The sequence below is a fragment of the Lepisma saccharinum genome, chromosome 20, assembly GCF_977018435.1.
Source record: "Lepisma saccharinum chromosome 20, izLepSacc3.1, whole genome shotgun sequence".
NCBI classification, from domain to species: Eukaryota; Metazoa; Arthropoda; class Insecta; order Zygentoma; family Lepismatidae; genus Lepisma; species Lepisma saccharinum.
In genome coordinates, this window is record NC_139248.1 from 3910999 (window position 1) to 3925967 (window position 14969).

General features: G+C 37.7%; 1 protein-coding gene across 2 annotated transcripts in view; it reads left to right on the forward strand.

Moving 5' to 3' along the window:
• The window catches only part of LOC146003509 (uncharacterized), a 79946-nt gene extending 71216 nt beyond the window's left edge, over positions 1-8730 (forward strand). For both annotated transcript variants that reach the window (XM_083141796.1, XM_083141797.1), the window contains exons 9-10: positions 5323-5466; positions 8436-8730. In XM_083141796.1, the coding sequence (XP_082997922.1) occupies positions 5323-5466; positions 8436-8633 (342 nt within the window). In that variant the 3' untranslated portion in view covers positions 8634-8730. The remainder of the gene's footprint in view (positions 1-5322; positions 5467-8435) is intronic.
• The last annotated feature ends 6239 nt before the right edge of the window (positions 8731-14969 follow it).

Here is a 14969-nt window from a genome sequence, read left to right on the forward strand (position 1 = left end):
ATAAAAAAAATTAAAAACAACCATATGGGTATTTAAAAAATCCCCTACTATTGGTAAATAGATTCTGTTATTTATTATCATGATTCCAGTCATTCGATAATTTTGATAGCAGTGTTACTTCAGTTACTTATTTTTACTATAGTTTTTGAGAATACCAAACCTATGCAAGTGGCATATCAATTCAAATTTGATATATGAATATTGCAATTAGGGTGTTACCCAAATTAATTATTACAACTATACACAAATAAAATTTCGTAGGATTACGTATTTATGTTCACATCAACATATTTTTCTTGAGAATAAATATTTCATTTTTTATAGACTGATATGAAGTCAGCATTTTGAATGAAAAGTACCTGGAGCCCTATAACTACAAAAGGGCCCCAGGTTCGGTACCCAGTGGGGGCACATAGTGGTTAGGATCCAGTCTCGGTCAGCTTATATATGCATAAAATGGACTCAAAACAAAAACTAGGAAAGACGCCAAGTTGGGAGGATGAGATCCTCCATTCCCCACACTGCTCATCATTCATCATTCTTCCTCGTTCTCACAATTAGCCGAAAGTGGCAGAAAGTGACTATAGATAAGTGAATAATTAAATAAACCATTCATCCTCATTGTCATGATTGAGAGAAGTAGAAGAATAGATGAGGAGGTAAACATAAGAGGACAAATGGGTGGTGGACTATATCAAAGCGTTCAAAGATTAATATGGAACAGGGATGTACCTATGAAATGCAAGAAGGTAATATATAACACATACTATGTGCCAATAATTTCGTATGGAGTAGAGACTTGGACAATGACATAAAGAGACAAAGAAAAGATGCAGGCAGTGGAGATTAAATTTTTAAGGAGTCTTTTGAAGAAGACTAGAGGGGATAGAATAAGGAATGAGGAGATCCGACAGACAGTGGGTGTAGCAAAGGTTCAGGACAGATGAGATGGTTCGGACACGTGAAAAGGGTGGATGCAGAAAGACTACCAGTAAGAGCTTACAATGCACAAGGAGTGGGAATAAGGCCAAGGGGGAGAACAATATGTCTGTGGAAAGAGCAGATAGTGGAGAGTGTTAGGAGACAAGATTGGAACACCTTGGAAAGAGAGGAGTTGTGAAAGACCTGGAAAAGATGGAGAGGCTTGACTTCTATGCCGACCCAGCCAGAGGCAGGAAACTGCGAAGGATGATGATGATGTCATGATTAGCAAAAGTTACAGAAAAGTGACGCAAAAGTAGGAGAAATACATAAATTTGAACTAAAGAAAATTGTTGTTTCTGCAGGAAAGTTAATAACTCTTACATACTTTTTGCAATATGATAAAATTATTGAGGAAACTGTCGTGTAAACCTGGGTGTTCTAAACGTATTGTAATTTTAAAATTTGTGAACAAATACTATCGCGAAAATAATTGTAACAATAATTTGTTGCTGGTGAGATCCTATATACTGACTATGATCAGTGCTGTTAACGTACTGAGCCATTTATTGCTGGCACTATTCCCTTGTCAGTGCATTGGAAAATCCATCGCTCGTTTTTGCACTGCAAATTGTCTTACACAGTAATTAATGGCATTTTGGTGTCTTACACCATGTATCCACAGGATTTGTTCCGGGGGTGATGCAAACGAGGCACTTTTCTCCAGTGGTGCAGCAAACTAGGAATGTTTCTCCCCAAAATAGCGATGCAGCTAAAAAAAACATAGCTATTAGCAGGAATATATTCATATATGTCAGTTAGTTATCTGGATATCTGAATTCTTCAGATACTAATTAAATAAATTACACAGATATCTATAATCTACAATCTAGATAATCTGTATCTCCATGTAATAGACTGTCTTTATGAACCTCCTGCAAAATTGAGGGTTATTGTAGATTTTTCTGACGCTGTTGCCACATTCTAAATTCACTTCAAAATGCTGAGAAAAAATGTAGCTGTAGCGAGAAATTTGCTACAACTACAGGAATTTTGTAGCTTCGCTACCGCTACAACTACAATTTTCAAAATGTAGCGTCGCTACTGTAGCTAGCTACAAAATTTGTAGCTGTAGCTGTAGCGATGCTACATTTCGAAAATTGTAGTTGTAGCGGTAGCGAAGCTACAAAATTCCTGTAGTTGTAGCGAAAATTTCGCTACAGCTACATTTTTTCTCAGCATTTTGAGGTGAATTTTGAATGTGGCAACAGCATCAGAAAAATCGACAATAACCCTTAATTTTGCAGGAGGTTCATAAAGACAGTCTATTACATGGAGATACAGATTATCTAGATTGTAGATTATAGATGTCTGCGTAATTTATTTAATTAGTATCTGAATAATTCATATATCCAGATAACTAACTGACATACGTGTATATGAATATATTCTGGCTAACAGCTACGTTTCTTTAGCTGCATCGCTATTTTGGGGAGAAACATGCCTCGATTGCTGCACCACTGGAAAAAAGTGCCTCGTTTGCATCACCCTCGGAACAAATCCTGTAGATATTCATATCATTAATTGCTGTGTAAGACACAACTTGCAGTGCAAAAACGAGCGATGGATTTTCCACTGCACTGAAAAGGGAATAGTGCCAGCAATAAATGGCTCAGTACGTTAACAGCATTGATCATCGTCAGTATATAGGATCTCACCAGCAAGAAATTATTGTTACAAGAATAATAGAGTTTCTGTAATTACAATTATTTTGGGATAGTATTTTGTTCAAAAATTTTAAAATTACAATACATTTAGAACACTCAGGTTTACACGACAGTTTCCTCAATATTTTTTTTCATATTGCAAAAAGTATGTACGATTTATTGACTTTCCAGCAGAAACGACAATTTTCTTTAGTTAATATACATAGTTTTCAAATTTATGTATTTCTCCTACATTTACATCACTTTTCTGTAACTTTTGATAATCATGACATCATCATCATCATCCTTCGCTGTTTCCTGCCTCTGGCTGGGTCGGCATAGAAGTCAAGCCTCTCCATTTTTTCCTGGTCTTTCACCACTCCCCTCTTTTCAAGGAGATCCAATCTTGTCCTCTTCTCCTAACACTCTCCAGTATCTGCTCTTTCCACCGACATCTTGGTCTCCCCCTTGGCCTTATTCCCACTCTTTGTCCATTGTAAGCTCTTACTGGTAGTCTTTCTGCATCCATCCTCTTCATGTGTCCGAACCATCTCATCTGTGCCTGATCTATTCTGTCCTGAAGCTTCACTACACCCACTGCCTGTCGGATCTCCTCATTTCTTATTCTATCTCTTCTAGTCTTCCTCAAAAGACTCCTTAAAAATTTCATATCCACTGCCTGCATATTTTCTTTGTCTCTCTATGTCACTGTCCAAATCTCTACTCCATACGAAATTATTGGCACATAGTATGTGTTATATACTACCTTCTTGCATTTCATAGGTACATCCCTGTTCCGTATTAATCTTTGAATGCTTTGATAGAGTCTACCACCCATTTGTCTTCTGTTTACCTCCTCATCTATTCTTCCACTTCCTCAATCAAGACAATGAGGATGAATGGTTTATTTAATTATTCTCTTATCTATAGTCGCTTTCTGCCACTTTCGGCTAATTGTGAGAACGAGAAAGAATGATGAATGATGAGCAGTGCAGGAAATGGAGGAGCAGGAGGATCTCATCCTCCCAACTTGGCGTCTTTCCTAGTTTTTGTTTTTAGTCTATTTTATGCATAGATAAGCTGATCGAGACTGGATCCTAACCACTATGTGCCTCCGCTGGGTATCGAACCTGGGGCCCTTTTGTAGTCAAAGGGCTCCAGGTACTTTTCATTCAAAATGATGACTTCATATCAGTCTATAAAAAATTAAATATTTATTCTCAAGAAAAATATGTTGATGTGAACATAAATATGTAATCCTAAAAAAAATTATGTGTGCATAGTTGTAATAATTAAGTTGGGTAACACCTAATGCCTAATTGCAATATTCATATATCAAATTTGAATTGATATGCCACTTGCATAGGTTTGGTATTCTCACAAACTTTAGTAAAAATAAGTAACTGAAGTAACACTGCTATCAAAATTATGGAATGACTGGAATCATGATAATAAATAACAGAATCTACCTACCAGCAGTAGGGTATTTTTTAATACCCATATGGTTTTCATTTTTTTATGCAGAAGTAGCGCAAAAAGTAGCGAAGTAGCGAGTAGCGAACAGGAGTAACGTAGCAAGCTACTTTTAGGTAAATGTAGCTGTAGCTGTAGCGAAGCTACATTTTAGAAGAGTAGCTGTAGCTGTAGCGGAGATACTTTTAAAATGTAGAGTTCTGATCACTGGTATAGGGTGTTCCATATAGGATGCCGAATTAGAAAATTAAATAAAAATAAGAAAAATATCATGAAAATAGTTATATTTCACATATATGTAAGCAGTAACATCTCCCATTTACGTATGAAAGGCGATATCAGGCATATGTCGACCCCTACTGAGTCTGCATGCATTTATACGCTCCACAGAATTATTGATGACCCTCTCGCAGATGACCCGATGCCTCCAATCACCCGTATGATTTCCGCCTTCAGTTCCAAAAGGGTTCGTGGTTTGTTGGTGTACACCTGAGATTTCACAAACCCCCATAAGAAGAAATCACAGGGTGTAACATCACACTCCACTTGCCAAAATCCACACCACACAGTCGTTCTCAGCAGATGGATGGGTTTCACGCTCCTGGATTATTCGAGGATTTTAGGAAGGAAACCACAACAAACGAGTCAGGTTTCATTAATCGGCATGACAACAGATGCCAACATTGGTAAGAACAGGTCTGCCAACCTCGAAACAAAACAATGCCACTCAATTCAAATACGGAACACCCATTATGTGATTTTACTTTTCATTATATTAGAAGACAGAATGAATGAGAGATTGTAATTAATGATTAAGTGGAAAAGTGCATTACAGCCTTAACTTCGCCATATATACAAGGTTTTAGATAAATAAATAAAGATTGTGAGTCAAGCAGTAACGTGCCCAGGATTTTCGAAAGAGAAGGGTTATGTGTACTTTTTCTGTGTAGTCAGTCCTCATTTTGCCATATTTTCCTACTTTTGACATTCTTTTTTTAGAATTACTGAATGAAAAGGGAGGGGGGTATAACCCCCACCAACCCCCAACCCCCCCCTTCGGAACGCCACTGGAGTCAAGGATGCAATATGCTTTGCAACCAGCCCCCTTAAATTAACATGAAAAATGAGAAAATAATATTTTTTATTTCTATATTTGTACACTAAAATGATAAGGTCACTGCATGATTATAAAACTAATTGTATATTTTTATTTAATTGGCAGCGTTTTGACTCCTTGCAAGTCAATTTTTCCCAATCAAGGAAAGCTGAGATGTTGGAAAAGTACAGGTACATTCCTCCCATTGTGGCTTATGTGGACAAGACTGGGACAACAGAGAAGTTGGAGAGTTTCGAATACGGATTCAGGGTGAGTAGAACATTTTCATATTTTAAGCTCTTACATCTTAGAAAGTGACTATATAATAATATACACATTGGAAAATGTTGACTATTAGAAGCAGGGGCGTACCCAGGCCCTCTTGACACACCTTTCTTAAAAATAGGAAGAAGATCGATTATGTGAAAAGATTCATGGTTAAATACTTTAAAGATGTGTTATAACCTATCCACTGATATTATATCTTCTTTTATGAAATTTTGGGCACACCTGTGCTGATCTGAAAGAAAATCTTCTAAATATCTGATTAGAGTGTAAGTTTTTGAAAGAATGGACTTATCTCTTGAGAGGAATGAGAATATGCCCTTTGTAAATATATAAGAAATTTTGGACAGGACAACAGGTTCATCTGAAAAATGTGTAACATACTCATTTACCTTTTTTCGCTGCATTTATTTTCATATTTGTCTGACTACCATGAGAGAGACATGGGTTTGATCCCCAGTGGGAGAGAACCAGGATTTTTTCCACCTGTTCAAGTGGCTCCGGCGCCCACCCAGCACCGTATAAAGTGGGTACCTGGTTAAAACTCTGGGGGTTAAAGGTAGCCAGGGGAAGGGTGCTGATGACATCACCCCCATCTTCGGCCATGATCAAGAAAGTGTGGGGCCACTAACTTAAGGCCCTTGCATGCCTTCATGGGTGGTGTAAAGCACAGGGGAGAATTTTTCATATTACTTTCTCTTTGCCACCTTCCCTCCTCCTCGTGTAGTACAACTTTGTGTGAATCTAGTTTCTGTCCTGCACTCAATAGGAAAATCTAATTGTCTTAAGATCACTCAGCGTTAACCCTAGATCACCCATCCATATGAGAAACATACTTACCCGAGTGGTAAGTAAGTTTCTAGTTTTTTCCCCCCCTTGGTAAAGGTAAGGTAATGTTCCCCGTGCATACAGCACTGTGCCATTAAGGCACATTCCCGATCTCGGCCATGTTGGAGACGATGTCATGATCCAGCCACCTTTACCTTCCAGGGTTGCCCCCCCCAGGTACCCATTGATTTGAGGCTGGGTGAGCCGCTGGAAAAATTCTGAACTTTGATCACCCACCCCAGAAATCGAACCGGGTCTCCTGTGTGAAATTCAGATACACTACCAACTACAAGGGTTGGATAAAAAGTAATGGCAACACTGCTGTCCCGTGAAAGGGGTGAGTCACAGCGCCACAAGCATTTCGTGGCTGATAAAGGAATGTCAGACGAGGAAGTATAGTGAGTGGGAGCGATTGTATGTTATTCAGTCAAAAACAGCAGTGCTCTGAAGCAGAGGACGAGAATGCAAGCACCCTAACAATATGTTTAGGCAAGAAGAACAACGTCTCTCAGGCAGACGGTCAACGCAGCCTACTTCTGCACCTTCTTGCAACACCACCTTCGTCTCGCATTAAGAAGGAAGTGACGGCACGATGTCCCATCATCCTGCTTGACAAAGCAAGGTGTCACACTGCAAACAATGTGACGGCGCTCCTGCATAACTGGTAGTGGGAGGTACTGGAACATCCGCCGTATTCACCGGTATGAGACCGTGTGATTACGACCGTTTTGTCAAAATGAAGGAACCACTGGCCGGGATGCACTACGACACGCACGAAGCCATCATACGTGCTATAGGGCGGTCACTGCGGGACATCGACAGAGATGGACGCACTGACGGTGTACGACGCCTTCCATACGTGTGACAGAAGGTCGTAGAGATGAGGGGCGATTACTTTGAAGGAATGTAACACGTGCTCCTCTGCCAATACAGTCAAGTACCAATTATACCAGTGTTGCCATTACTTTTTATCCAACCCTTGTAGATCACTGCGACTCATTTTTCTTCACATTTGTTATTGAATCACCGCTCTTTTTGTTGTTCATGTATGTGCAGTTATATAGTAATTATAATAATTACAAAAATTACCATCATTTTCAACTAATTGTACTGTTACAGGCATGAGTGTCATGTCGGAACACACATCCCAGGGTGGAAGTAGGGCTGATAGGTTCATCCCGTGAATTTTGCCCTCTACGTACGTCACCTTTATGATTTTATGAACAAAAGTAATACAGAAAGATTGGGAACACCCTAAGAAACAATGTAGTTTATTTTCAATTTTTCTATAAAAATATTCAGTGAAAAATCTAGAAACAAGAGGTGATGGGCCTGGAAACGCCCACACAAGGGTATGCTAGGGTTAATAATCAATATGCATTCAGAAAAACTGTTCATACTCAATGAATCTCGGTTTAATACTGCCTGTATGGCTGGGTGCATTGGTTCTTCAATCTCCGATCTTGTTATCAAAGGTTCAAGATTCAAGTCCCATCCCTAGCTAGTGTCCCTCTTCTTCAGTTGAATGTAAACATCATTTATCCTTATTACAATAAGCCTAAAGAGGAAGTGAAATGATGCAAAAAAATTACTTGATTTAGGGAAGAAAATACAAGGATATCCTTTGTAGGTGTAGAAAAAAAGCAATTGAAAACATGGGTTGCAACATAACATATATCGTAAACAGGTGACTGCATTGTCCACACTCAGTCCTCTTATTTACAGTTCAAAATTTGATAACAGCAGCAAGGTTTTCCTTCTTGGTCAAGTTGTAGGTTGAATTTAAGCACACCATCACGTGTTTTGTGAAATTACAGCCTATTTTATGTCACACGACTAGTTCTTCATTTAAAAATGAAGTTGACTCGACTCCCAAGATGGTTGATCTCAAACTTGCTGCCATGTTGGTAACCTTTCATAACAAGTTCTTTCTTTAGCAGATTATGTTTAATGAGATTAGATTTAAAATTTCCCTGTCCGCATTCATTTTAAATGAGCAACAGAATGTTGTAGAGTTCCTCCTCCCTTAACATTTGCTTCAATACAAGCATTGCATTCACAAAAACAATTTAACAGCTCTTAGAATGGACAGAAGTTCAGTGTCTCATGTCAGTGCAATCTTTCAGGTCCCTCTGACCTTCCAAACAATTTTAAACAACTACAAAGTGCCATCAACGAAAGGTCCTTCCAAGGAAGTAGAGTTGCTGTCTCAAGTTGAGAATGCTGGCACAATGGGCGCCCTGTCGTGGGTAGATGAGAGACCGGTGGAGTGGCCTGTATCTGCAAAAGCTCTGTCAAAATTTGTGGATGACGGCAGCATTTAATGAATGTACTTGAAGAATAAGTGAAAATTATCAAAATTTGTTCTCCGAAACAACTCTAAACTTGTGGGTATTAAAGCTTGTATCTAATAAACTTTATTCTGAATATGCTAAAAATTACGATCAATTTTAGATTGCAAAGATTACTGTAGATGTAAAATAGTGGCAACATTGCAGTCATGTGACCGTGTATGTCAGATGGTGCCGTGTTCGGTAGCTGGTAGTGGATGCATGTGGGTGAACCTAGTGTTGACAGCTACATGTCACAAACATTGGGAACATTTCACATGAGATTGGTTTCTTGAAACGGCTCAATCATTATTGAAGGATCAGCGAAACATACTTGCTGTAGCGAACCGATTCAGTATCGTGGCAGACAAAAATGACAAAATGATTGCACTTGCACATCAATTCAACAAGAAAATGCACGCAGTGATAGTCAAATGGTCAGTATATTATTCCTTTCAATGTTGCTTTCAAAATATCACGAAAGCCAACCTCCATGGCAGAATGGTTATCACAGCACACTACGATGCCAGGGATCCCAGGTTCGACTCCCAGCCAGAGCATGGATGTTCTTTGTGAGTCTCTCTTCATCACTTATCCTCATCTTTGTGATTAGCCAAAAGTGGCAGGAAGCAAAGTAAAATAACCTAATAGCCATAAATTATCACTGAAAACTAACCTCAATTTGTTGCACGTAAACCCACGGGAGCATTCTACATGTTTAATGCTTTTTCTATCAACAATAAAAGTCCCACACTGTGGCCATGAGGTGCAAGCTTGTGGCTCTGGCTGTGGGTCGCACGCAGGTTCAAGTCTCCTGGAGGAAGAGTAACAACTTTTCTCCTGAGAATTTAGCCTGTGTATGTGACCGGTAGCGACCCCATCATGAGCAAATTGGGGAGCTACGAATGAGTAGCGTAACCTCAGGTGAGTGAGGCTGGGAGTCAGGTAGGTACTTGGCCTTCAATGGATGTTGCACTATAAGTTATTATATTATCGACAATAAGCAGCAGTGTATACACTCTTACTCTGATAATGATCGATTCTGTGTAGTCCTAAAGTATAATTAGTGTACTATTCACTACAAAATTCCATAAATTGTCATAACAGCTTCGTTGAAAAAAAAAATGCCTCCATTTGCTTAGCAGACAAAGCATCATGATGTGGGAGTGCATTATCTACAGAACATGTAAATGAGAGATGGCTATGTTCTTATTTGGGGACACATTGTTACTTTTCACTGTACATGTACATAACACTATAAATTTGGCCTTCCTGATGGCATAGTGGTAACGTCGTCCCCTTGTAATCAAGGGGTTCCATACCCTGTTAAAGCTCATAGTGGTACGGATCCTACTTGAAACTGTAGGTCTAGTCCCGATTAGCCTTTCTGTGCACAAAGTGGCCTTCAAAACAAAACCAAATAACACTATAAATCAACAAATAAGAACAGTGCTCTGGTAGTGCATTCAGTTTCTTGGTAAAGAAAACTAGAACAACCACATTATAATTTTATTACAAACATTTCTCAATTTTGTCTACATTTGTTATTTAAACATGCCTCCCTTCTTACAAGAAACTCAACTGATCAACAGCAGAAAATTTCTGATGTTTTTTTCAGGAAGCTGCATAGCTCTCGGTTTACAATCAACGTAAACAATTACACAATATGTCACTTTTCATTGTTCTGTCATAGTATTTATTTATATCACAACCAAGGGATACAAAGTGAAACACATTTATACATATTAATATCGCTGTTCGAAGGATAACATACCCATCATTATACAGATGGAATCTTCAAATGTCAAACGCTATCTATATTAGCATATATCAATGCATATTCACTAAGTAACACTGTATCAAAGCAGTACAACATTGACGTCAACGTACACAGTACACAACAAGGAAGCTCGTTACAAATACTACCATTTACATTTTAAAAAGGTGCATTAAATATCACTTGAGAATATATAGGAACATCTTTTGTGATGATCTTAAAATATACATAAAAGCAACACTTCTTCAGGAATGAAATAACCAAGAGTGCTGCAGACAATAATAGACAAACATCTTGCAATATTGACAGGAATTTATAATTTTGCAACAACAATTTCAATAAAAATTTACATGCTTAAGTAAAAATACCTTTAACTATGCAAACGTTTGCTCTTGTTTTTATGAATTCTGAATTAATATTACTACTTGGTGTACAGTAATAGCAACTTCACTAAATATGATCAAATAATACGGTGTTAAGGGGAAAATAATAGACAATATACAAACAAATATGATAACTTCCATTAATTGCACATGAAACTTGTCAATTGGTCATTCTTGAAACTATATTTCTACAATGACTTGGAAACAAGGTATAATGTTATGTGCTAATATAATAAAATCCTTTATTATTAGTGATTATCTATTAATACTTCTCTAGCATACACATAAAAAACTCACATATTTGTATTGAATGCCAATACTCCAACCATACACACACTCAGCTGCCTAGTGATGTCATAATATTTTTCACAAATGCGTAAAAGGACCTTACGGTGTCCACAAGTCGAACAGCATGTCATACCATGGTAGATGCAGGGTTGCCATTCCAATGACATGATATGGACCAAGTTGTTATTGACTTAACCTGTTCTGGATTTGAATTCCGGCCTAGGCATGAGTGTTCTTTCTTCATGAATTTCATCAAATCATCACTCATCCTCGTAATTATCCAACAAAAGTAGCAGAAAAGTTTGAATTTTTGTTTCAAATTTGCTTTATGCACAGACAGGCTAATAGGGACCTACAGTTTATAGTGGGACCCGAATCACTGTGCCTACACTGGGTAACAAACCTGGGACCCCTTGATTACAAGGTGGTAATGTTACCAATAAAACCCTAGTAACCATATAGCGCAATATTTGGCCAAGGCTTACCTACCGACTGCTGGCTTCCCTCCCACGTGTGCCACCAGGGGGCGTGGAGATCTGCAGCCCGACCAACCCCCAGCCGTTGTAGGACTTCACGACCGGATTATGCTCACTCACTCGGAGCTCCCCAATTTCCTCACGATGGTGGGTTGCCACCGGCCCTATACACAGGCCGAAAATTCCCAGGGACTGAACCCGGGATCGAACCTATGCCGTCCCGCAACCGCCACCCAAAGCATGATGCCTTGGACCGCACGGACACAGTACCAATACCCCATTACCCCATATAAATAACAACACGTGAGGCCTACAGCCTACCTAAAGACTGCCGGCCTCACTTCCAGAACAGGTGGAAGATCATCCGACCAGTTACGGAGTGAAGTGTGGTCAGCACAACTAAGCCCCAGTCGTTGTTGTAGGTTTTTGTATGACCAGGTTAAGCCACTCATTCCTAGCTCCCCATATTCCTCTAGTGGTGGGTGGCCACTGGTCCCATACACAGGCTGAAATCTTGGAACAAAAAGTTGTTATACTTCTTCCCCCAGAAGGCTCGAACCAGCATGCATCCCATAGTCAGAAACCCAAAGCTTGCACTTTAGACCACACAGTCACGATGCAGGACACCACTATGCCATAGAGGAGGCCATGCTTTAAGGAACTTTTAATATTTTTAACTCCCGGAAATGGGACTGAATTTTTTTTTATACTTATTTTTACTTTTCTGCCTTTTGACAAATTGTGATGAAGATTAGATGAAGCTGATGAAGGACACTTGCAAAAGAATGCCCGTGTCACGGCTTGAACCCGGGACCATCAGTGTTGAGATTGCGAATCCAGCACTCATTACACAAGACACTAAATTGACTGTAATGTTATGTTTATGGCCAAAATCAATGTGTGCTTGGACTTTATATCCTTCGAAAGAAATTATCAGTAATTGAAATTCGCATCTTGGCCAGATTTGTAAAATATGAATAGATTCCTTTCAATAATATTTGCCAGCCTCGTTCACTATTTTTTTTTTTTAGCCAGAAAACCTAAAGCTATATCCATTTTAATACTAAAGCTTTAATTTTTAATATACACACACACGGACACACACATGCACACTATGTACAAAATAAAAATAAAGCAAAATCTACTTGCACTGGAACATACTCCATTATCTTATGGATTACAAATTCTTCTCGCTTACATTTCACACTTCAGAAAGTGCAATGATCATATTTTTTATAAAGTTTTTCTGAGTATTTTGGCATATATATATAATTGTTTAAATTATTAAATATCTTTCAAAACAATATATTTGAATTGAAGACTGATATGAAACTCAGTACAAAAAATTATAAATCTAAAATTGTACAATATGAAAAAAAAATCTGAAAAATACAAAAGGTATAAAAATAAAAAAAATCAGGTACTGCTAAATCTATTTTGTAAAATCAGAAAGCATACTCAAAAACTGTTGATTAGTTGCTGTTGAAACTAAAGCAGTGATGCAATATACAGCTGTTCACTGACGTGTGGCCAGGAGGAAAAAAACTCCACACAGGCAAAAATAGTGAATAATACTGGAACAAAGGTTGCTTTGTGGATCACTGGTCAAGAATTAAGAATGGCCACAAAATTTGGATAACAGATATCAGTTTCGGATGCAATGTATAATTCAGATATCTGGATAATCCAAATATCCAGATAGAACAGATTCAATGGTTTGTAGAAAATCCAGACATTTTGGATAATATGAATATCCAGATAATCTGAATAATCCATACATCCAATATCCAGATTTGGCCATCCCTACCAAGAATACCAGATATCTAGGCCAAACCGTGATCGAACCAAATGTTCACTTCATTCCTACAATTAAAGCAGTAATGTTATGTATGAAGCACCTATTTGTATACACATACAAAATAATAGAAATATATCTAAAACAGATCACAATTTTTGAGTTGAAGTGATGTCAATGATATTTTCACGATTACTGACATCAGACTTTCAAAATATAATCATTGTTCATTACAATTGCACAAATCAGTACAGAAATTATAGAAATTTCAAAAGTAATCAAACTCTGTTGTCAAATTAATAAACTGGCAATTGAAATGAGTTATGGAACACCTTCTATATGTATATAGTTATGTATGTTTCCAGTATTTAAGGATAACACACACAACTTACAAAAAAAAAGTTTTGATTCACACATACAATCCACTTTTCACATTCCAATACATTAGCAACATATTAGACTCGTAGGATTTGTTAATATATTGGATAAAATGCTGAACTGAAGCTCGGCAAAATGCAATAAACTACAATTATGATTATTATTAATTATGTGAAATTACAACTCTTGTGTACATGCACGTGAGTGTAAATAAAAATATTTGTATCATAGGCATGATTGTAAGCAAGTATTACTTCTGTAACCTTAAATCAACATTATAAAACATTTATTTCAGTATGAAAAAAGTTCCAAGAAACCAGTTTTGATTGCAACAGCTTCTACCGCTTGACTAAAACCATAATTAACATACTTCTATAAGCAACTATAATATGCAATCCAATGTACAAGTGCAAGGCAGATGCAAAAAGAATCACTTGTAAGGAATATATATTCAATTCAATTACACCTAATTTGAAAAATGGTGACTCATATCCGGTAGCTATTAGTACAGTTACAGCAGTTTTCAACACTGAAAATTGAACGTACAGAGAACGCAAGGAACCAAATAACAGAAATTGTCAAGTATTCAAATAAAAGCAAACTGTTGGCACAATCATAAATACTGAAAGCACAATTGCAAATACATAATTGTATAGGCAAATACATTTTACATCAAACAATGCCCCACTTATTATAACATAAAAGTCTTACCTTACTATGAATTTCTTCAAGAGTTCTAACAATTTTATCTTCACCTTTTTGAAATTTTTGGTACAGGTGAACATGAATCTTTGAAATTAGAACTAATTAGAGTATTTTGGACTGGAGTTCAGGGTGGCCAATTAAGGAGCCCAAAACCATAGATTTAGCAAATCCTGGATAAAGGATTTAAATGTAACTCATTTTTGGGTAATTTATACACAGCAAGCCATCTCGATATATATATATATTCCTCCTCTGAAATGAAATGGCTAGTGCACGTGTCTGGTGCAATCAGTCATAGGTTTGTTCCCTGATAGGTTGTTTTTTAACAGTGTGAGGACAATTGGAAATGTACTTGAAGAGGAACAGTAGTATACGGTCTAGAAACTCACAAAATGGTGCTGATGACTTGGATAGGACTTGATCTCAGACCAGTAGTATTAATTTTCATGTGATTATTGCATGTGCATGTGGGATATAAGTGTGCATGTGGCCTTAGTTATTAATTATACAGCTCAACCATGAGAAGAA